Source organism: Branchiostoma floridae, chromosome 13, assembly GCF_000003815.2.
Source record: "Branchiostoma floridae strain S238N-H82 chromosome 13, Bfl_VNyyK, whole genome shotgun sequence".
NCBI lineage: Eukaryota > Metazoa > Chordata > Leptocardii > Amphioxiformes > Branchiostomatidae > Branchiostoma > Branchiostoma floridae.
In genome coordinates, this window is record NC_049991.1 from 18,516,802 (window position 1) to 18,541,700 (window position 24,899).

Below are 24,899 nucleotides of genomic sequence, written 5' to 3' on the forward strand. Positions count from 1 at the left end.
TCAAGTTGAAACATTTCTTTTATTATCAAAAAATAAAGATCCATAGAGTACAAATGTGCAGATAGATGTGGAAAGTATACATAAGAAGATGTAAACTACAAGCAATTAAGATGGAAAAGTGTCACATCAAACTAGAATTTTTTGAGACAACTTTTAAATATACATCTTCAGGTAAAGAATAAAATGTACATCATTATTGGCAATATTCTTTACATCAGGTTTTCAGTTATTTGAAGCAAAAGGACTGGAAAGAAAGAATAGCCTTTATTATTTTCACTACCCAAGTAACCAAAGTTAGATCTTCATGTATATAGGCTGTCCCTCTATAAATGTGTAATGATATATCCCCACCACAAAATTTAATGACGGACAACTCATTTTCCCCAAATTTGTGAAACAAGTGTCTTTAGAAAGTAGATGTCCAAACATTCATACTATTGATGAATAATCATCGAGAGTTTATATTGGATAGGATGCCATTTTCTATATTCATAGTTGTATGATAGAAATGTCATATATTCCTGATACAGCACGATTATCACTTCAGAGGGAAGAGTCTGTCTGCAACCGGCCACACCAGTTCTGAAAGAGGAAAAGGTATGTGTTTGCAATCAAGTAGATTACACATAATCACACAAAACATAAAAAAACAATGTATGGAATAAAACAAAACATGACACTAGAAAAAAGACAAAAGAATAGATTGTAAAAAGATATTTGACAATAACATATAAGATAAAACATATGTCTGTGGTATATGATTGCATGGTAGTTGTTGCGACAAGACATTACAGAAGAATTATACAAGCCACAAAACTAACAAAACAATTCTGAAAACATTAATTCTCTTCCTAATACGTTCAAATCACAAACTAAGAAAAATTTCACTCTTCAAAAACATATGTCTTCTTACTAAGCAGCCGATCCAATTTGCAGAAATTATCGGAAATGGATTTTGTGTTGTAATGTATGAATGTAATGTATAATTTCTGATGTCAAAAAAAGGACCAGTACCCACCTCCATCCAGCACAGTGTGGAAGGGTGTGTGGTACCTCTTCAGGTACTGCTGGGGACTGTCCAGCTCCAGGGATGTCAGGAGGTATCCTATCAGGTCTGAGGAATGTACAAACTTTTAAGGTAAAATAAGCATAACATGAATAACAGATATTCCTGTCTTTGGTGCTGAACACCATCCACACAACACAAAAACACACCTGTCTTAGGTGCTGAATGCTATCTATCCACAAACACACCTATCACTGGCGATTAATATCATCATCCACACACAAATGCACCTGTCCTTGGTGCTGAACACCATCCATACAAACATATCCTTGGTGCTGAACACCATCTGCACACAAACATGCCTGTCCTTGGTGCTGAACACCATCTGCACACAAACATGCCTGTCCTTGGTGCTGAACACCACCCACATACAAACAAACATATTCTTGGTGCTGAATGCTATCTACCCACAAACACACCTATCACTGGTGACTAATATCATCATCCACACAAAAATGCACCTGTTCTTGGTGCTGAACACCATCCACACACAAACACATGTGTCCCTGGTGCTGAACACCTTCCACACACACAAACACACCTGTCCATAGTGCTGACCACCATCCACACAGATAAGCACACCTGTCCTTGGTACTGAACACTATCCACACAAAGGCAAACATACCTGTCCTTGGTGCTGAACACCATCCACACACAAAGTGAGTGAGTGAGTGAGTGAGTGAGTGAGTGAGTGAGTGAGTGAGTGAGTGAGTGAGTGAGTGAGTGAGTGAGTGAGTGAGTGAGTGAGTGAGTGAATGAGTGAATGAGTGAAAGCAAAGAACGAATAAAATACCCACTCTCGCTCACTCACTCACATGAACTTTTCTCATGTGAAAGTAGCAATACCCCTCCTGGTAAATCAGACATCTTTTAACAATTTCTTTACCACCTTATCTTAATGATTTGTACTCACCTTGGGGTGGGAGCAGCTCTGGAACTTTTTCATGTAAAGAGTCCATGGCATTCTTCAGGTTCAGTTTGGGAGTTTTTGCCAGGTATACGCCCAACTTCAGCAGCTGGGTAAGGCACTCTGGAACCTGCGACAGATGAAACAGGAATAAATTATACTGTACATTCAATCAAATAGAGCAATAACCGTTTGGCAATCAATATCAGACTATAGTTGACATTTTGATAAATTGTCTGTAAATATAATGAAGTACAGTAACTGATTTTGACACAAATGTTTAATGAATTTCAAGTATTCTGGAACTTCATAAACAACATAAAAGGTTTAAAAATTAGACACAGCAATATAATCAAGATGGGGTTAAATTGTTCATACGTCATACTCAACGTCAAAATTCTTTTTACAAAGATGTGTATGTGCACTCAACAACACAATCATGCATTCCATGTTATCTACATTACAGGCTGGTGTACATCCCGTCTACTGCAGCACAATGAGAAAAGCCTTTCTACCCAAGGTCATCAAAAACTCATTTCCAACGCTATGTCCCTTGATGATCACCTCTGCTACTAATAATCCCTTACTGCAGATGCAGGCTGAGATACTGCGGGGGCAAGACTTTGCACGAATACAAGACTTTTGTTATCGTGCTTTCAGCAGTATCTAAAGCCTCATCAAAGGTGGGCAGACATGACTTTGAATATCACCTCATACCTGCAGCAGGGACCATTTCAGATATTATTTATTTTGCAAACTTTTCAAGGGGCTGTTTCAAAACTGCTTTTGTTTCTCAAAACACTTAAATTTATACCTAAGTGGCAAAGCGTGTGATGGCTATCTATATGCCTTATCAAAACATAAGAATTTACCTAAGAAGCTTTTTTCATGGGTGGAGGAAAGTCGTGTAAAGTGCCTTTCTAATAAACATGTTAAACCAGGAATGGCAGACATCCGCTCGCCTAGCCTTCTGATTTAACGCCATTTGATGCCAGACTTTACCTGGTTAGTACATGTCAAGACTTTGCACGAATACAAGACTTTTGTTATCGTGCAATGCAGCAGTATCTAAAGCCTCATCAGAGGTGGGCAGACATGACTTTGAATATCACCTCATACCTGCAGCAGGGACTGGTTCAAAGCTTCTTTATTTCACACACACACATTCAGGGGCTGTTTCAAAACTGCTTTTTCCAAAATACTCTTACCAAGAATACAAGACTTTTTGTTATCGTGCATTTCAGCAGTATCTAAAGCCTGATTAAAAGTGAGTACTAGGGTGCAGGCATGACTTTGAATATCACCTCATACAGCAGGGACCATTTCAGATATTATTCATTTCGCAACCTTTTCAAGTGGGCTGTTTCAAAATTGCTTTTGCCCAAATTTGCGCAGCATGATATGGCTCAGATACATGTATATGCTGCCATGTTTAAGCTGTTTTGTACAGTGAGGCCTTTTCATAAGTTATACCATAGTTAAGAAAACTAAATGGACTACAGATTATTTACAAAAATCAAATGACTATCTTACCATAAATTTAAGGTCTATTATGTCTTGCTATACCTACATTTGTACATGCAGCTAAGAATTACAGAACCATTGTATTATTTTTGGCACAACTTCTGCTATATGATGATATAATTGCTCATTTGCAGTAGGTTCTATTTTCATTTACAAATTGTATGTCCTAATTGGGCCGTGATAACGTGATAGATAATATTCTCTGCGGGTGTTTGAACCTCTCTTTATTCATGAAAAGTTGGCCTGTCCAGAGAAGTAAGAAGCTGACCTGACCTAGTGTCCTGTATTCTTGACCAGTCCATATCTTACGGTACACCTCGGTTTGAGTCCTCCCGTATAAGTAAGGCTGGTACATGCATGTACCCTGAGTGATACAGAATACACTGTGTAGCATTCTCATTTTGTATATTGCCCTATAGAATGATACAACACAGACTCACACACACAGAAACGCACACACACACACAGACATACACACACACACAAACACACACACACACAAATAAACAAAGTCACACTGACCAGCTGTTCGACGGACTCGTTGGTCTCGTACTTCTCGAGTCGTGAGGCGGGCAGGTTGAGGACACGGTGGCTCCACTGGGGGTACAGCCGTGTGGGGATGTCATGGGACATGATCAGGATTTTGGCATCACTAAGCAGGGCTCTGAGGGGGAAGAGGAGATGAGGAAAAAGATGTAAGACCACATTGGCTTACTTCCTGTGTTCTATTTCCTGAAACTTCAATGAGATTTTGCGAGAAAATATCAAGATGAAAACACAGGGATAAGAGCTAGAGGAAAACTTCAATCTGACTATATTCACTTTCTAGAACTGCATTTATTATACTATGCCAAGTAGCAGTTAATTAAGGAACTGGGTATGATTTTGCGTCAAATTTTTATCTTTTTTATGAGTAGTTTGGCAATTAAATCAGTGTTTTCTGACATAAATAAAATACAACACGGTGTATTCCGTATCACCCTCATTCTGGCTGGTACCTTGGGCGATACAGAACACACCGTGTTGTATTCTATACAGCGTTCCCGCCAGGCATACGTCTTTACGTCTTTGGACGCATTTTTTTCTGGAAAGACGCATTCGGCTCGGCTGAATGCGTCCATAAAAAAATCTGAAAGAAAGGCTGACCTGTACCACCAGTGTACAAAATGTATCTGGAATCTTTCAAAAAATCTGTGTTTATAAGAAGGAATCCTACCTTTACAATTTATACTTCAAATTGTTCACTTTCCGGTCATCCCAGTAGTCTGGGCATGGGGCGGAGCGCGGCACGTTTTACAACTAGCGGACCCATGTGCGACACACCCAGCCACGCGCCAGTCTGAGCTGTCCGTTGCGCAATGTAATTTTTTGTAGTCCGTGACATACATCTGACAGTCAGCATTCTCTAACACTCGTCTGGAAGAAATCTTATATAGATTTTATATTCTGATTTTAACATGATACTTATCCTCATTTTCACGTATTTGTTAAAGATGTGTGGATAATACTAGTATTGAGCAAACAAACTGTTCTCACGCTGTGGGCAATTGATTGGCAGTCGGTATCTTTGGCAACAGGCCACCGGCGCCAAGCAGTCTAGATTGGCCACCAGGTCCAAATCCAATCATCTTAATAACCAATCAGCGTTTGATAAATGTAATGTTGTACTCTGTCATTGGTCACCGGGAAAAAAAAGTTACGGAGTATTAGGCGCACGTGACGTTGTTTTGTGATATTGGTAGCCGACCGTGTCGCCTGACAAGTTTCTTCCCTAGCTGCTAACAATTTACTATTAAAGTTTCCCCATTTATCCAAGTTAAAAAAGCGGTGCGCGGTAAATAAGTGAAGAATCCAAAACTGTACACTTTATTTGTTATTTGCAAAATTTCTTATGTTTCAAAAAGACAAAATTTGTGGCAGAAAAGGGGCCGCAATATTGTTGTCAAGCGTCGATCGAGTCGGCTGTGCACTGGCACTGGCCTCCGTGGCACATGGCGCGGCACACCCCCCTCCCCAGACGGATCGTCGATCGCAACGCCCAGCACGTTGGGACGTCTTTCTGGCTACTGCTTCAAGGCTACACCGGCACTGATCACTACCAAAGAGGCAGCATATCGTCCTCCTTCGAGTAATGTATAACGTTCTTCGTCTATTTAAAAAGAAATCCAGCCAAAGATTTCACGCCGAAAACGGGGTTACCTGAGGTCGCACGCTCGTGGAAAATGACGGCACGGCCTTGTAAAACCCCACCGATACGAAAATTTTGAGTAAAATCATCGGGAAAAATAGAAAAAAAAACACAAAATGTGCGTGATGGCGTCGTTATTTTATCGTCTCGGAAAACTATTTGATGCGGGAGGGCGCAACATCTATCGCACGACTCGGTAACGTTAGACCTTTTTTTATTCAATGACGGAAAAAATTGGCAAAATTTTTCCATGGGCTGACGAACTGGCTAGAGCCCTGTTGCGAAGCATCAAAAATTTTCATGTCTGGACAAATTATACCCTGGCCAGATCACGGAAGGCCGATTCCCTGTGCTTATAGCTTTTTTTTTTTCATATAACGTATTTTTGGGGTTCGAGAGGGCGGTCGTCGATTACTGAATAACGGGAGTAAAAGAGGCAACCGACATCCAATCTCAAGCGCATGATTTTCCTCTCAAATTGCAGGAAATTGTGTTTTAGAGGGTTTGAAAATCCAAATTTTCCCGGGGGAGCATGCCCCCGGACCCCCCTAGAAAGCGAGCGCCGCAGGCGCTCGTTTCGCGCCTCCGGCGCTCATTACCCCCCTCCCCAATATTTGGACGCATACTTTCAAGAACCTGGCGGGAACGCTGATTCTATATATACTTAGCTTACCCTTCACTCTGCTGATGTGACACCAGGTCTCGAAGAGTGGCTGTCAGCATCTCACTGGACGACTGTTAGAGACAGCAGGGGAAAGAAAGCAGAGACATAATAATTGTGCATATGCATATCATGGTATATCAAGAAATCACAGCCAAAGTCATGTGAGTTACCTTGTGTGTTACGATTTATATCTGTCAAGTGCTTTCAATGGTAGAGAACACAACAAAGTTTGCTATTGAAGTCTAGCGGAGAGTTGGTTTAGTTTGATATTCCATCTACATGAAGACTTAAAACAGATCAAGCTGGAAATAACACTTTATATGATAATAACTTTTTTATTGTGTTGTCAAACCTGTTTAGCAGGGACTTCAAGAAAATGACCACAGCAAAAAGATGGCCACTATAGGCAAGATTCTTGAAGACTTTTGTCAATATGAGAAACTACCGATAATTGGCAACAAAATTATGGCCACGAGGTCAGGTGGCTATTGTATCGGTTTGACTGTACAGAGTTGTTTTATATTGATAAATGTTGTTATATTATACTATTATAATCATAACAAGTTTGAGTAACTGACCTCCACAGAGTGAATGCAGTACTGAGGGTAGATCAGCAGCAGGCCTGTGGCTGGCTCTCCCTGGTAGTGGTTATGGAGCTTCTTAAACAACTGCTCATAGTAGGCTGGAGAAACATGACAAAATAACAAAGCACAAGACTTAGTAAAGTTGATATATCTAATGGAACTTTAAACTGTATCTTTGTTATATATTTTGTCTGACCCTTACCTTTTCACTCTTGACTTCAATGAAAAGTGGCCTGGAGGCTGATTTGAACCTCTCATGAATAAACAAAGGTTCAAACAACAAGCAAATAATTGTTCATAGGTTGGAGAAAATCACAAACAACAAAGCAGAAGGCTAACATACACATGTGCATGTACATATGTATATTAAAAATTTATTTAGGCATTATAATGAAAGAATGTACAATCATGTAACTTGAACAACTACTTGAATGTATAAGGGGTCGTAGACTAAGTAGTACACATAAACTAAATTTTCCCAGATTTTGGGTCTACAAGACTGCATACATTTCAGACCACAATCACATGTGACATGAAAACATAATAAACACCCTGAATAGTGAGGCAAAGCTCATGCCCAAAAGAGGAACTCCAGAAACAAGACTAACGCCTGTTTCAGCCCCACAGGCAATCACCAAGTGAACCCTCTTCAGATTTGTCTAATGGCCAGCCAGGCTTCTGAGCTTTTAACATGTTTCAAAGGCTCTAATTTGTCACGACTGCCAGTTTCTGCTGGACAGACGTTACCACATCAAACAAGAGTCTTTAATTTTCCTACTGTAGACATTCTCCTTCAAGTGTTCAGTGAGAATTGAGTGTCTGTGGAAGACATTAGAGGGAGGGGGGGGTTGGGCTTTACGTAGACAGTGATCAGCTGTAACAGTTATAATTTCAAGTTGCAGTATACATACTAGTGTAACGTTAGTTCACCTTTATCCGTAGGGTAACCTATATCCGTTGTATATAGAAATAGGGTATTTCAGGAGATCGTTAAGTCGTTGGGATGTAGTTTCACGTTGCAATATCTTGAAAAGGTGAACTAGTGTTACAAATACCTGAATATGTACAGAACTGCAGTATATATATTAAACAAGGTACGCTTTCTCAGACTCAGGTATATTGAGGAACCTTTGATCAAAAATCAGCAGCATGCACAGCTAGAATCTTGGGTGCACACAACAAGTGCATGTGTACCCAATATTTAAAGCCCCGGAATTTTGCTTGAATGTTGTAGAGAAAACAGTTATGTTGTTATTGATTTAGATGCCGGCTGCAAGTCAACACGACTCCACTCTGTGGCAATAAAGTCTTTTACCCTGCTGAAAGGAACAGGTGAATCAACAGCAGGAGCTCATTTGCATTTTGTTTCTCGTCTAGAATCTACAAGGCCTGCTAATGTATGTAGTTTAAGTGCTCTTAAGCTATGATGATGATGATTCATATGGATAACATCTGCAAGTACAATTTTCGTCCTGTTTCGACATTCGTGACACCTGGGCATAACCTTGATGAAAACATGTTTCTGCAAATTTAAGATGACAGATTCAACACCAAAACTAACAGCATGTGCTTTTAACAATGAGTCCCCCCAAAAAACTGAAAGCTGGAGACAGCTCAGAACTTCAAGATAGCTTAATTGAACGTCAACTTGAAGTCCAGCCTTTTCAGCCAGGTAGCGACGGTTGGGAGCAGACCAAAACTTTAACACTGGACCCTAGGCTAACCCAAAAGATAGATTATAATATCACACAACTCTAAGTTAAATGTTACATCCACATCATATACACACCTCCTAGATCTCTCTTGTCGTTCAGGTTTCCTGTCAGCCGAGCGATGTACACCAGTCGGTGGATCAGGGATTTCTGAAACACAGTAAGGAAAAATATAACTTACAGGTGGTTGCTGAGTCTCCTGGGGATTTCTAAACTGAAAGGTAACAGTGCTTGACTAAATGATATAACTCAATAAAATATCATGGTGACTATAAAAATGATAATGATATATATATAGATCTATATAATTTAATGGTTGATAACATTAGCCTGTTATCTTGTACATACCACCAACTTGAAGGTGATAATTGAGCACTTTGTGCATATTCACAATTTCTAACTTGTAGTATCTAGTGCCCTGTAAGTTAATATACACATATGATTGTAGATTGTAACTTAGTAACAGATATATGCATACAGAAAAATGTGGGAAACTAAACTTTCAACATTATTATTAAGCTTTACCATGTGACCATTATTTTATGATCTTCACTTGAGACAAAAGACACCTGTTATTCTATGGTTGACTATAATGGCATGGAAATTATGCTATCAAAAAACACAAACTGCACTTGCAGCTTTTTACTACTACACATACATTTAGGTTTTTAAATTTTAACCTATAATTATAGTTACATGTTGTTGCTATGAATATCATTCTCTACTTTGACTTAAACATATTTTGATTTCATGAATGTTGAATAATTATTACGATTGTGAATATTGTGACTGCATTCCAAATGAAATGTGTGCAACTATACTTTCAACATAGGTTTTGGTATGTCCGTTACATGTATGTTATGTTGTTAAGACAAAGGACAGCTATCCTATAACTCCATGCCAAGGTGGCACAGAAATATGGCTATAAATGGGCTTGCTATGTCTACAGGTTGTCCCAACAAACAACCATGAACACAACCTTTGCTAAACCTATTAGTGCCATTAGTATCATACTTCAAAAGTATACTATGATATTAATACTATGAACTGGTGAAGACATGAATAATGTATGATTGTGTATTTTGTGCCTACATACACAATTGGAAAGTAATGTCTCTCAATGTATAATAATACCTTCAGCATAGCTTTTGCTATGTGACCATTATGTTATGATCTTAACATAAGATAAAAGACACCTGTTTTTCCATTATTGTTGTAACTAACGTTAGTTCACCTTTATCCGCGGGGTAACCTATATCCGTTGTGTTGCTAAACTCGGTAGCCAGGGATATCAAATCGATGGACGGTAGTTTCAAATTGTACTATTTTTTCAATATTGCAGTTTGAAACCATTATCTGTCGACTTGATATTCCTAAATACATTGTTCTTAAAAAGAATGGACAAAGGTTACCCTATGGATAAAGGTGAACTAGCGTTATAACAGCACGCTCACTAAAAAGGCTTAGCAAAAAATGTTCTTGCAGGGCTTTGCTACACTTTGGTTGTCCTGAAAAACAGCCATGAACTCTCCCACCTGTGACACAACCTCCGCTTAATCCTAAGTTGCTTATACTTAACTCTGACAGATCAAGTGCTTAAAGGGATTAGCACCTCCCAACAAAACGGCTGCCTTGGTGACTGAGGACTTACGAGATAACACCATAATACACAGATAAGACAGGGTTATTACACCTTTGTCCTGTCCCACAGATAAGCAAACGTTATGCCCACCAACCGCAGCATTCTGCAAACATGTACCCGATGAAAACGGCACAAATTACCCGCATTAAGCTCCGAGGATTAGCTAAACGAGCCATCCTGCTCATGGCAACGCAAGAACGACTTCTCCAGAATGGCAGAAATATTTTGTACCAACCAGAATCTGTTTCTCCATCCGTTTGGTGAACTTATACTCCATAAGGCTGATTCCTCGGGAGTGCCGCGTCACCACCAAACTGTCCACCACTTCGTCTTTTTCTTTCCCGTCCGCCATGATTCCTCCCCTTTCCGCAAAACGCACGACTAGTCGTAGGCTTCCTCTCGCCCTTGAACTTCTGCTATGCAAACTCCGAGTCTATCCACAAAGCCGAGGATTTTACGACCGTAGGCGGCCACTAAAACTCCGACAGTAAACTAGAATTAACGGCGACAGCGGTCTTTCACCGGCGCTTATCTTCATTCAAGTTGCGCGGCCAAAAGTTTGCGAAACAGGGGAGGCCAAATGTTGACGTTGCCACCCAAACTTTCCTAGCAGTCATACAACAGCAGCTTGAAGATGAGGGACACACCACAACGTGGTTAAACAGCTGTTAGGAGGAAAGCCAGATGTTTCCCGGCAGTGCTGCAAACTGTTTCTCCCCTTCCTTGGCCACGGATGAACAAACATATGACACAACAGTGGCAAATGGGATTTTGAAGAGCTGCGGTTGCTTATCCCGCCCTTTGTTGTCAGTGGAAGGGGAGGGGTCTATTTTTAAAGGAGAAGAAAGTTGGCTGTCACTAAATAACCTGGTGCTGTATGGGGAAGCTCTTGGGGATCATCATGGGGGTTTGGAAGCTTTAAGCTTGTTCCTAAGTGTGGGTCACAAACACATTGTTGGACAATTTCATTTTGCAACAATGAAATATGGACAGAAACAAAACCTTTTTATTCATAGTTGTGGTATTTTTCAAGACAGAGAGAAAAGCTATGATCAAGCCGTGCCCTTTGCGGAAAAGAAATCTATAATCACCTTTTCCTCAACTTGACCTTTTGGTGAAACTAGTCCAAATTTCTGTCTATATCCACCATTAACACAAGGCCATAATGTATCACATATTCGTATTATAAAACATATGTTCTTCTTCATATTGATGACTTTTCTTAGAGTAATAAAAGTGGGGTTGAGTCACAAAACATTTTAAAATTGCATTATATATATAATACCAGCCAGGTTGATCCAGAATACCTCTGCCTTTCCCTTCTGACCTCATCACAAAAAAACTCGAATTTGGGAAGTCTTTAAATTGGTCAGAATGATACCCCAAAACCCCACAAGAGCCTCTAACCAGTTAGCACAGCAAACAGCGTGGTATCCAGGCACCAGCACAACGCGATCAATCTTTTTTATTCCCCTACAAAAGGATGCCAGCCCGCCACGCACAACAGGTTTATTGAATCTATCCAGCCAACAATGCCTCCCGTTTGCTCTGCACTGACACACACGCATAAAAGATTTATCAAGCAAGTCCCATGGGGGACATTAAACAATCCATAAATCGCAAATTGATATGAAGATAAGTGGGGGAAAATATGAGGCGCAACCTTGCCGTCATTTTGAAGGGCACTTCGGCGAACAGTAATGAGATTAAGGTTGGGGAATGTTGTAAGAAAAACATTGGACAATTTAGGAGGGAGGAAAGGGACAACATCGCTGATGATTGCGGGTGAAGGCTTTATATTTGTGAAGGGAGGCTTGTCTAATAGGGTTGGTCCCACCAAAAGTGGTGCTAAGGGCAGGAGTATGATAGCTTTGTGTTTACCATCAAAATTGGCTCAAGAGTTTCAATATTTTACTTACATCACAGTACAAGGTACATATACTGCTGCACTGGTGATGTACTTTTAAATTATCAAATTTGTAATCATGATACTAATGGCAAACAGTTTTATCTCTGACTTTTTTTTCCTATTTTCAATTTTATCTTCTTTGTACATTTTCTAAATCACTGTTAAGTAACTTTAGGAATTATGCCAGGTTTTGATGAAACTGGCAACAATATTCAGCTGCAATAATATGACTTAATTTTTAGGACTTAATTCTTCATACACAATTAATTACATTTTTTAGATATTGTTTGTTCCTGCATTGATCCCAGAATTAACATGATTACGTATGGTCAATGGCATCTGACATGTGTAGTACGCGTACATTGACATAGAACACTGAATTAATCTTGCCAAGCCCCACCTACAATGCCACTCCCCGTCGGATTTGACGAGGGACCGGGTAAGAATGTGCTTTGCTAACGAGGGGTGCGCTAAGCACCAAATCCATTTAGCAACCCCGTATCCCGTTACCACTCCGAACTAGAAAGGTACTTGTTCCGGGTGTGGTCTTAGTCACGGACAAACGCGGAGGGAAAAAAGGGAAAGGGAGAAAGTGGTAAAACGGTCGACCTCGTTCCAGTGGTTCAGTCTGCCTGTCTGTGAAGGACTGAAGACATGGGAGAGTTGTCACTGACACTGTCAGACGAACAACTGGGCACATTGTAAGTATGAACTTCTTTTATTACTTTACTTATATTTCAAGGGGCCTCCAGGGAATAATTTCATCAGGTTGGTAGAACATAGGATAAAAGGAGAATTCTAATTTCCACAACCAGTTTGTAATTATTTTGCTCATGTTTCGATGTCTCTCAGACACCTTCCTCAAAGCATTTAAGTTTAAAAATAAACTCCAGTTAGAAGCTCTGAGGAAGGTGTCTGAGAAAGATTAAAGTAACCAAAGTAAGTACAAACTGGTTGTGGAAAAGAATTCTCCTAATACATGTGTATCCTACATATCTCAGGTAGTCCTGCTAGGGAGAGAAAGCCCAAAAAGTGTGAGGGCAGGATATTAGTAGCACTGTCGATGCAGAATTCTTCCATGCACTGTATCAAATTGGCAATCAAGTCAATTTAATAGCCTGCATACATGTTGTAACGAACAAATAATTATTATTACTATACTTGGGCTCCTTATTCTCACTGCACTGAAAAAATCTTATTCAGGGCTATAGCATTCAAGTTGTGCACTGAGAATTCACTTTAATTGAGACTGGATTTCAAATCGACGACTGGAAAACCTTCACTCAATTTTTATTTTTAGTTGATACCAGTTGTACTTCTGACCAGACTTTGTTGACAAATGAATGGTACATGACTATTTGGAAAAAAGGAATTTTAACTATTATGCTAGGATGAAGAATGATACTTTTTTTCCAGATACATGTATATAATCTTCAGCATTTAGCAATTAACTGAAGGAACTACCCCAAGGCTTAAGATCCTTGTAATAAGTTAGAAAGTAAAAGCAATAAATCGATCTTCAAATCAAGTTTAGGTCAGGTACCAAATGTAAAATAGGGAAGGGAACTACATGTATATTATCTTATGAAAGAATGACTGTTTCTACATTAAACCAAAATGTAAAAATAGGCTAGAAATAGTATCGTGAAGAATTCTTCTAAGACATTACATTTAAAGAATTCGAAATTAATCATAGTGTGTTCTGCACACAGCATGACTAGGGCTTAATGACAGGTAGCAGTTACAGTCCCAATCACCACAGGCAGAAATTCCGTTGGTCAGACCGTAACACAAAACACCATGGCAACCAAGTTCCCAGGAACAATCAAGGCAGGGTACTGGTCATTCATGTCACTGTGGTCTCAGTAAATGTTTGTATGTCCACTGTGAGCGCTACCGACTCAATGAAAAGGTAAGGTGCTGAACAAACACTGTACAAACAGTTGGGTCACGTACAGAACTACAACAAACATAACGGAACCTCTACTAGTGTCTCTGTCTTGTTCAACAAGACTCAGATGCTATTTTTTTGTTTTTACACAGTGTAACATAATGTACTGTACAGCAAGTTGTTGCAATTGTACAGTACATTATGACATTTCAGTCTTTCTCTTAGTTAGACTTAGAATTCAAAATATAAAGGGTTGTACTAGATGTTAACTTAAAGATTGATGTTGGATCAATTTGCAGGAAAATTGAAATTACAGGGTCCAAATTCAAAGTGTCATTCTTAAATGGGCCAGGTACTGAAATTGATTAAAATTTCCTGCAATAGATGGTAAATTAGATGGCAATTTCACAGTCCCTATATGATTGATTGATGTAACCATGGTTACAGTTCCCTGGACATCATAACAAATCCTGCTAAAAATCTCGTATCTTTTTAAATTTTTAATTTAACTTTGAATTGGTCCAATCGGTCTGACCTACAGGTAGTGTTATTGAATTGACCCGCCATGTAGTCCCACTAAAAATTTTAGCCATGATTCACCATAGAAACAGCAAACACAATCATTCTCATGTAAGGTTAGGCTAAATCATTTAAGGCTTATTTCAAGACACTTTTATACATATTTCATATACACTAAGCTGGAAGACAATGTGTCGGAACTCTGAAGTGTAAGATGGAATTACTTTGATTCATCCCATATTGCTTTCATCAAAGCACACAACAAAATCATCAAACCACCATTCTGATCACATTTCCTTTGCAATTGTTCATCAGCAGAGAGAAACTGATATGGTGTGAAAAAATTATGCAAAATGCATTTCAGCTCCTGTTCATGCAATCATAATGGATTTCTACAGCAAGGACTTCAGCCTTCGGTGTACACATATACCAGCTGTTGTCACAATATACAGGGCTTGAGATACCACCTGCAGAGGTGGCGGCACCATTTTGTAGTTGTGGGGGCGAAAATCACTAAATCGAGGGCCGCAGGCCCGAGGTGTCGCGCCGGAGGCGTGACCCTTCTAGGGGGGTCGGGGGGCATGCACCCCCGGAAAAATTTTGAAATCTAAACCATCTGAAACGCTATTTCCTGCAATTTGTGGGGCAAATTTTGCTGCCAGACCAAGCTAACTTCAATGCCATTTCTATAAAAAATACACATAGTTTTAGCTTGTTATTGAGGGTGACACCCCAACATATTTTCACCATTTCGAGCGGCGAAGGCACGAGCCGTTGAAAGGTAGGTTTTGAGAAATTTTGAAATCTAGACTCTCTGAAATGCCATTTACTGCATTTTGAGCGAAACAAATTTTGCTGACAGATTAAGCTGAAGTTAATGACACTTTTGGTAGAGAAAACGATTTTTGAGGGCGACAACCCACGCTCCAACATATTTTGCACTACGTCGTCGTGAGCACCAAAGACGCAAGCCGTCACAAGGAAAGGTCTGGAGAAATTTGAAATCAGGACACTTAAAATGCCATTTCCTGCATTTGAGGGGAACATTTTGCTTGTAAACAAAGCTAAGTTTGATAATGAAATTTCTATTAGTAAAAAGGGTCGTGGGGATGCTCCGGCATCATCTTCCCACCATGTCTATTGCCAAAGGCGCGAGTCCTTGCAATGGAGGTTCCTTTGAAATTTTGAAATCTGGACCCTCTGAAACGTCATTTCCTGCATTTTCAGAGGCAAGTTTTGCCAGTAGACTAGCAAGATTTGATGAAATTTCCATTAGTGAAAATATACACAAGGGTTTCAGCTTGATTTTGTGTGTTTCAGCTTATTTTATCGCCCCCACGACTTTTTTTTTGTGGGGGCGATCGCCCCCACTGCCCCCACGGTGCCGCCGCCACTGACCTGGCAGTGCATAGCAAACTAGGTAAAATTGGACTTGTATAAGTAACATGTGAACCTGCCTGCAACTAACCTGCACTGGTCTAACGTAAAACCAGCTGGCAACACCTAGTCCATGGGTATCAAGTCGGATAGTAGTGCTTAAAAATGTTCATTGTGGTACCATTTTGAACCTTCTAATTTGCTCTGTTCAAGGATGCTAACTTGAAGAATGCAAGAAAATTTGGGACCTGCTTTTTGTACATGTACATTACCACTACCAGGGTGTTGAAGACTGGTTTATTATGGACAGTACAGTCACACACTAGTAAGGTACAGGTAAACATAAAATATACCTTCACACTAATCACAGCCTCGGTTTTTTAAGTGACATTTTGATCCCGGAATTTAGATTAAAAATTGATGCTGTATTACCGATGGTACCATTTTTCCTGGTTACCAATACTAGTATTACTAGCAAAATGACATTGGCAATTGCGAAATACTTGACCGACAATATTATGTCCACATTGAAGACAGTAACTGACTGCAGTCTAGTTCAGGTGTTTTCACAACAAACACAAGTAAATTGCACACAACAGTGCCACTGCTAAGGGTGACACCTGTTGTACATTATCTAGTGCTAGTACTGGCATTTAAGAAGGGCAATATAATATGGGAATGGACTATGAGTATGACTATGAGGGTCACATGGGGTTTGTTAGAAAGCACTGATTTCTTTCTTCCTTTCTCTTTCCTTTTAGTTCTTTTTTAAAATGTTGTCTTCCTCTTAATAGGAATGTTTCCTTTTTGTGTGTCTAGCTGGCTACATGCATGCAGTACCCATTACCAATGATAGGTGGCACTGTTGCAAAAGAGGTCAAAATCTTTATTTTGCCAACTGAGCACAATTCCGTTTACACTATGAAGCTATCCCAGGCACGTCTTATGAATCATATTTGATAGCAGTTGGCTGTCACTTTTTAATACAGTTACAGTACTTGTATTTGTATAAAATGAGTTATGTTTAATTTCTACCGTCCTAAATGGCCCATTTGAATAGCATGTGTAGTTTAATTCTAGTAGCTTAGCAGAGTCTAAGAGACAGACACAGGGTTGTAGACAGCCTGAAATCATTTTCCGTCTCCTCGATTTTGAATCCTATCAAGTACATAAGGCGCACAACGTTCCTAGGGGGGTCCGGGCATGTTCCCTGGAAAATTTGGAAATCTCACCTAAGTATATAAGGGTCTTGAAATCAATTTCCTGCATTTTGAGGTGTAAATTTTGCTGGTAGACAGAGCTGTTCAATGGCATCTGTTTTGGTGAAAAATTACACAAGGGAGATAGTTTTATTATATCTTTAAAGGCGCCCAGAGCAGTTTTTAGTGCATTAAAATTGGGGATATTCTGGATGAGACAATCGGTACGGTATTGACATTCACTTCACCATTCTAGCACATTTGTGTCATTATTTCGTACTTTCAGCGTTTAAAAGGACGCACAAACATGCCTCAAATGGACCCCTTTGATTTATTATATCCTACAATAAATCAGCACTGGATCGAGCCACTAACGGTTTCCCGTCGGTACTTTTCAGAGATTTTTCGAACACATGAGGTCACCGAGAAAATTGAATCTGATTCGCCCGTTCGGAAATCGAAACTTTATTCGAACAAGTGACGACATCTCCGGAAGCGTTCGGGATTCATCGGCCATGTTCGCGTGCGTTCCACAAATTTGAAATAATGGCACGTGCAGCGCTCAGATTTTTAATGAGTTCTCACCAATCAACGACGTATCATCTTTGCTCAATAAAGGTCGATATGCAATGAGATAGTGTTATTCAAGCTTACTGTGTGTAAAAATGACTTGAAAATTAAATTTGAAAAGACTAAAAAAACTGCTCTGGGCGCCTTTAATACATATCAATTTTTGTCCGTCAAGAGAACAGAATGGGCAAAATGTTTTTTTCCGTCCCCAGCTGCAAAATTCCTGGGGTCTGGTATCCAGGCTATGATCACGCTTTCATGGTAACATTAGAGTGCACTTTAACCCTCTCAGCACGAGAAGCCACTATCGTGGCTTTCCCATAGGACGCGAGAAGCCACGATCGTGGCTTCAGGTTTAATTCCGGCGGGAAATTCAAACTGACTACTGTGAAATGGGAAATTTGGCAGAGTCTGCCAATCAGGATGCTTGTATCTTTGACCAACCAGAAGGGATGTAGCATTTGAGTCCTGTTTCTGAGGCCTCCAGCGTGTGTTTTGGCTTCAGTTTTCTACAGGTTTATTTAGTAAATTTAGCAGAAATGGAGACAATTTGGTGGATAATTTTGTTGGTGGCTTACAGGAGTGATGACAGGGAAATCCTTGAGGGACAGCAAGGCAAACACCCAGCTGTTTTTGTTGAGATCAAATGAGCTGATATCACCGTGTCTAATGAGTTCTACATGCATGCTTCCTTGTTGTTTTTCTTGGGGCATGAGGAGGACCAGGTCAGGTCAGAAAGGTCACTGGTCTCAATTGACATTTTAGATACTCTGATACCTGTTTCTCTACCCAAGTCATAAGTAATAGGATTTATTTGACTCCCTGATATGTGGAGAACATCCAGAAAAATAATTTGCCATTTAGCACAAGGTATATTCATTATTTTAATAGTACAGTGGATTCCAATTATTCGTATTACGCCTTTTTGGATAATTCGGGTAATTGCATAGAATTGCGAAATCCCAAACCATTTGCCATTCATTCTATTGTATAAGGCTTCGCAGAATTGGATAACCCCCGGTCTCAAACTTCGGGTTTTTGGATAGAATTACGTCAAATTATAGCGAATAAAATGGGAAAATATACGCTAAAACTTACAAAATGAGGCCAAAATCAACCAACAACTGTATGTATGAAGCCATAAAATCATGAAAAGGACCGTAAGATAGGTAGATTCCACAGAAAATCTTGCCGATACCGCTGTGGAAGCGCGCGATTTGAACATGGTTAGGCGCCATTTTGATAGGTTGCCGCAAGGCATGATGGGAGGACGTCATGGGAACGTCAACACGCTTTTGAGTTCATATTTCCCCTTCAGACAACGTCTGAACTTGGTTTACCCTACAAAATGTGTTTTTACATATCCACTGTCTCATTATTGAGCTGATATCGGCTGCACTACGTAGATTTTTACAGCGCACGTAACGCAACAGGGTCAATGAACTGTGATGTTGCAATCAGCCGCATTGAATGGCGGGATATCTCAAGCCACGCTGCGACGCCATTTTAAAAATGTTTTGAAAGTGAAATTTTCCGTCTATAACCGCGAAAGACGGCGTTGAGTTTAAAATTTCAGCGTAATTTGTGGACACAAGATGTAAATAAGAAGGTGAAGAGTTTATCTCTCCAATACCTACCGTCATTTTGCTCAAAATTACGAAATCAACATAATTTTTTCCGGCATACAATCGGAGTTGTGTTTGTCTTTGTTGTGGTTCAATTAGTTACGCTCTCGGCAGTGCGAGTCAAGCGTATTTTTCTACATGTTCATTTAGCCACCGACTTAAAAATCTTTATTAGATTTATCATCGCACGTAAATTGTATAATATCGGAACGTATAATTATGTAAAGCTTGTAACTGGAATCTGTTCGATCTTTTGCTGGCTATTTAGTGATGTTGTAGATTCAAACAGTTGACGTTCCATTTCGTTCAAAACAGTACTGTAGGTTATTAATAACTACTGCTTAGACTACTACTGCTCTAGATCAACAAATGTCTGATTCAAAAGTTTTGTAAATGAAGTTCCGTATCGTATGTGTGGTGTTTGCGTCTTGCGTAGTAGTAATCCTATATTCGCCCCCCTCCCGGCTCCCTTCGGGGCGTTAGTGGCCCAACTTCGGACTGTTGGATACTTCGGACTATTGGATAAAATGCGCTGACAAATGAGCTATCCAAATAAGCGAATTCCACTGTACAACTACAGGTGTGGGGAGGGGGGCACAACTGTTTATTGGGGTGAATATTTGTTTATCAACACTGAACTTATTTGAAATCATGCGTTCATTTTTAGTTTTTGGTCATTCTAACAGCATACCAGCATTGTGTATGTATAATTGAGTATTTCTACATAGTTTTATGATAAATGACACAGAAAACTCAGTCCCTAGCCAAATGTTTTCTTTTGTGAAGCTTTTTTTGGGAGTGTTGCAAATGTGTTTTTGAGCGGTTTCCATGACGATTGCTGTCCTCAGATTGATGGTATGATATTTATTTTGCTTGTTTTGGAAAGGCCATTCTGTGAGCTTTCCAGCAATATATAGTTTTCCTAGTCTACTCCTTACATAACAGCTGTAATAATAATACACAAAAAGTACTAATTGACACCTGTATAGACTGAAATTATATGTCGTATATGGTATACAGGAAAAAATTTTATGACGTGTTGAGAGGGTTAACTTTAAAGTAAGCAGAGCGCATTGTAGTACAAAATTTGAATACTGAATTCAGACGTTGTATAATTAATGTTACAATTGCATTTGAGGACACCAATTTGAAAACCTCGTTTTCTACAGTGGGTATGACGAAAATGAAATACAACACGGTATATTCCGCATCACCAGCCCACCAGCGGGTCGGATCACCCTTCAGCCATCGGGCTATCCTACCCATGGTTGGGCTGGTACTGGGGGATAGGGAATACACTGAGTTGCATTCTATACATACATTATGTTATACCATGGAGGTTTTTTTAACATCATTGGTTATACATATAAGATAGCGTTACACTCCTTGATTCTACCATTCAAAGTAAAGTAATGTATAAGTTGCAAAAATCATGATCTTTAGATGCACGTAAGGCAAACCTCCACATCAAGGTGATACAAATGGCTTCAAGATGATTCTATTTGTCTGATTATTCATGATGTCTTTTCAACTAACTTTTAGTGTTAGCCAGCAGCTAACTGGTCTGGACAGCCCCCCTCCCACAACTCAACAGGTTGGACACCAAATAAAAACACGCAGAGACTAATTATTGAAAAAAATCCCTTGTAAAAAGTATCTAGAACTCTTCCTGACCTTGTTGAGTGCCCTCTGCTTCTCCTCTAGAAGCATAAGAAGGGACAAACGCGACCCTTCGTAGGTCGATCCAGTCTCGTCCTTTTCTTTTTCGTCCGCCATCTTTGATTTACAGTTTTGTTGTCATGGTGACGGCATATTTATATCATAGAATCGGTTTGATTTGATGATTAATGACATTTTTATTAAGCATTTTATGTATGAAAGCTTCTTAATGGCACAGATTTTTGCCATAAGTGTAGAATAGTTGAAAATAATTGTCTGAGATTTAGTTTTTACCCATGATCCTTTGCGCACACAGGCCCAAGATGGCTGCCTTTCGGGAACCTCTGCCGAAGAACCACAGACTTATTCTCTTCCAGCGAGCGAGATCGGACGATTCGGCACGGTTTATCGAGGAGAAAAAGAAGAGGAAAGGTCCTGAAAGCGTTGAAGCTCTTACAGGAGACGAAGCGAAGTCGTTTTACGAGGATATCATCGCGTCTTCTTCCCTTGCAGACGACGAGTCTGCGTCCAATCCTGGTGCTTGCGTCGTCAAAACGTCGCATTCGTCGTCGCAGCGTCATCACAAACGTCGCAAACAGAGCTCGAGGCATCATGAGAACACTTCGAAAGGCAAAGAACCAGTCACCTTCACAACGGTGTCTGCTTTTCTTCGCTTCGCTCAAAACGGTGACTTGGAAGGTGTAGAAAAATGCTTGTCGCTAGGCGGCGTTGATGTGAACGCCAAGGACGCTTTCAACTGGACCGCCTTGATGTGCGGTTCATTCGCAGGGCACCAAAGTGTCGTACGGTGTCTCCTTGAGCATGGCGCTGAATGGAGAGAACGAACAGACTCTAGGGGAAGAAATGCTCTCGATTTAGCGAGGAAAGCAGGCCATCGGGACATCGTAGATCTATTCCAAGAGTTCTCGAACAATGGTGGTTTTCTGGACAACGCCGCCGTTGCCATGGACGCTCAAGGTGGAACAAATCATGACGAAAATGGCTATTTCTGCGAAGTTTGTCAACAGGAGTTTAAAGAAACTTCCCAGGAAGACCACGAGCATTCGACCGTGCATCTGTTCAACTGCAAGCACGCTCCATCTTCAACGATGTACTTTCTGCCCGAGAGTAACAGGGGGTTTCAGATGATGTTACGGGAAGGGTGGGACAAAGAAGAAGGGTTGGGGAGAGACGGTCGGAAGGGACAGAAATTCCCTGTTAAAACTGTGCTAAAGAGGGACAGAACTGGGCTGGGGGCTAGACAAGATTACAAGGCAAAAGTGACACATTTCTCTTCCCGTGATACAAAGGCGGTGAAGAGACCACGGGAAGCGGAGAAGAAGATGAGAAAGGGAACGTTGTCCAGAAGAGAAAGGGCCGCAAAGGAGAGAAAAGAGAAGCAGTGGGAAAGAAATTTTAGGGCCTCATTTAACACGGATTTCTGATGAAACATTACTGCAAGTCATATCCAAACATTGATTTTACTTTGTATCAAAAACCATATGTTTACATTTGTAAAAGAGGAATACAGGGATACAGTCGTGATTAACGGCCGTTTTACCAAGTGATGACGCAAATGAAATTAAACACTGCATTACATGGATCTTGTCTCTTTTGTATGTTTGCCTCTTTGATTCAAGCTTTGTTGTAGCTAGCACACGTATTTACCGGGTTTCCATTGATGAAGACAAAGACCATGACTCTAACAAGGTTGGAGAAATATTTTTTCGAGGAGAAAAAGCAACTCTAGACAGACAATATCTAGCACTATTTTGGACGTACTTCACTGAAACAAAATTAGATTTGCCTAGTTATATTTGGTAGAGACTACCAATGAAATCTCTAAAGATACCTTGAGAGGGAAGGTGGTAAAGACTAAAGTAAAAAGCGCTAAGTACAGCCTTATATTGGTTTGATCGCTATTTGACCTGTGCGTGATTGAAGATGAATATCAAATATATATTTCTGACCCAAGAATAAGCCATGCGGCATGCAGTTTCGCAATGATGTTCATACTGCATTGGTAGAGCGAATCATACAAGAATTGAGTTTGATAAGGGCCAGAAAAACCTAAGCAAAAACCTGAAAACCATAGTACGAAAGCGAAAAGTACAAATAGCAAGAGGGAAGCAGTCCACAGACAGTTAGTTGGCCCGGAGATGGTATCCAGGTAGTCAGTCTTTGAAGGGTGAACCCCAGGTAAAGGACACATTTTTTCTCTGGTATAGGAGTGATGAATTCGAAGATGTTCAAGAATGTTTCCAACTTGTCATTCTTATTTCTATTTCTACATAAACCATTAAAGTTAGGGTCTCTTTTATGTGACAACAAATTACTAGTACATTGACGACCGAAGTCTTAACAACGGGAATCCCTGCCTGCCACCCTAACTCTTTCTCAGGCACCGTAACTTCTGAACCACAACATCTTTCACTAGGCCTTACCTTCTCCGGTAGATACTGCTGTCTAATTCTCTCCTTGGCCGACAGCAAAGATAGCCTGTCCACCGTGGAAAGGTCGGGAGTTGCTCCATCTATTTGCGAAAACATTGACAACTTCGACATCGCCATGATTGAGCAGCGAGAGAAAAAAAACGTCTTAAACTTTCGACGTGGCGTGGTGACTGTGATTGAGTAGACATAAACACAGCAGCGACATTCTAGAACAAGGAGCCGTCATATGTATTAAAACGTCACTTTTGTGACGTCGTCTATGGATTCGGGGTATCAATCGTTGGAAAGTTTGACCTATATTTCGATTTGTTACCATGCAGTACCAATCAAGTATAACATGTGTCGCTGCTGAGAAGGGCTGGTCAGTACTAGTTCAATAGACGTCAATCGGGTAAATTTATGAACATATGACATGTGCACTGGCGTTATGAAAGCTAAAATCTTGAACTGTCTCCTTCAACTAGCCAACTTTAATCAGACATTAAGGAAAAACGCATGGCTTTTATTCTGGACAATGAAACACGTAGCAGTGGGTCGTCATTGTTAACGTTAAACATTCTCAGACAAGCGTAAAAATCAAAGAGCAAAAGTATCAGGAAGCCACCTTGTCTCGATTTCAAGATTTCGTTTGCATTTTCTCCGTTTGCGTCAACTTGGTACTTACGTTTCTACTGTATAAACCATCGCACGGGGAGGCATGACTTATATTTTTTTGTTGATTTGAACAAACAACGAATGAGCACAGTTTCGGTCAGATGATTACTAACTCAATACATCCAAGGTATAAAGGAAACCAAGGAAAGGGCATCAGAGAAAATCTGTTACAGATAAAATGTTTTTATTGGAAAACATACAGTACAAGAAACAGCTCATTCAAGTCCACTCCAAGTTCATCACAATTATGACAATACGAATTCTGTAACATACAAAGAACACATTGGCCACAGATGAGTGCAAACATCAGTAACAATTTAGTACAATGTAGTAGCCACAAAACAACAAAGGCTTATGAGGACATAAATTATCACAAGGCTACCCAAGTTTGATTCCTTGGCTCCTGGATATCTTAAAAGAATTCAGCAAGAGGACATGATATAAACAATTGGGCCTACTTTGTTCTGGTCAATGTATTTACTCCCTGAAACTGTGTAAAGTGTGCCAAGATACACATTCTTCAGACAACATATTTATATTGTTATTCCAGTTAAGCATAATTTCTTTCAGGAACCGGCAAATAAAGTTGGTGTGGCCAATAAACATTGGTTATATTTGTCAGGCTTGGTACATGTTTTGTATTTACTGGTCCAACATTGTAGTCTGATGGACTCAGAGTACCATCCTCTGTAGTGACCGCTGGCTCAATACTTTTGCTTGCTAACCCATGGAACAAGCAGAAGTACCAAGCAAGCA

At 40.0% G+C, this 24,899-nt stretch overlaps 2 protein-coding genes across 4 annotated transcripts; one reads left to right on the top strand and one right to left on the bottom strand.

Annotated features, from left to right (window-relative positions):
• LOC118429230 (testis-expressed protein 47-like) lies at nt 1-23,648 on the bottom strand. 3 transcript variants are annotated; one of them, XM_035839690.1, is made up of 8 exons: nt 23,481-23,648; nt 8,723-8,795; nt 6,928-7,031; nt 6,359-6,420; nt 4,020-4,161; nt 1,980-2,103; nt 1,019-1,114; nt 1-582 (listed from the first exon to the last, which is right to left on the bottom strand). In XM_035839690.1, exons 1-8 carry the CDS (start codon nt 23,604-23,606, stop codon nt 539-541), a joined length of 771 nt encoding a protein of 256 aa, XP_035695583.1. In that variant the 5' UTR covers nt 23,607-23,648; the 3' UTR covers nt 1-538. The 3 variants fall into 3 exon arrangements, with proteins under 3 accessions (XP_035695583.1, XP_035695585.1, XP_035695584.1); XM_035839692.1 differs by lacking the exon at nt 23,481-23,648 and adding an exon at nt 21,052-21,210; XM_035839691.1 differs by lacking the exon at nt 23,481-23,648 and adding an exon at nt 10,523-11,154.
• LOC118429229 (G patch domain and ankyrin repeat-containing protein 1 homolog) lies at nt 21,334-22,635 on the top strand. Its single transcript, XM_035839688.1, has one exon. It carries the CDS (start codon nt 21,360-21,362, stop codon nt 22,479-22,481), a length of 1,122 nt encoding a protein of 373 aa, XP_035695581.1. The 5' UTR covers nt 21,334-21,359; the 3' UTR covers nt 22,482-22,635.
• Nucleotides 23,649-24,899: the final 1,251 nt, after the last annotated feature.

Coding starts and splice junctions, on each gene's coding strand:
- LOC118429230 (XM_035839690.1), bottom strand. CDS start 23,606: ATGGCGATGTCGAAGTTGTCAATGTTTTCGCAAATAGATGGAGCAACT. Junction 8,796..23,480: donor AGCAGTATCTACCGGAGAAG/GTAAGGCCTAGT, acceptor ACTGTGTTTCAG/AAATCCCTGATCCACCGACT. Junction 2,104..4,019: donor ACGAGTCCGTCGAACAGCTG/GTCAGTGTGACT, acceptor CATCTGTCGCAG/GTTCCAGAGTGCCTTACCCA.
- LOC118429229 (XM_035839688.1), top strand. CDS start 21,360: ATGGCTGCCTTTCGGGAACCTCTGCCGAAGAACCACAGACTTATTCTC.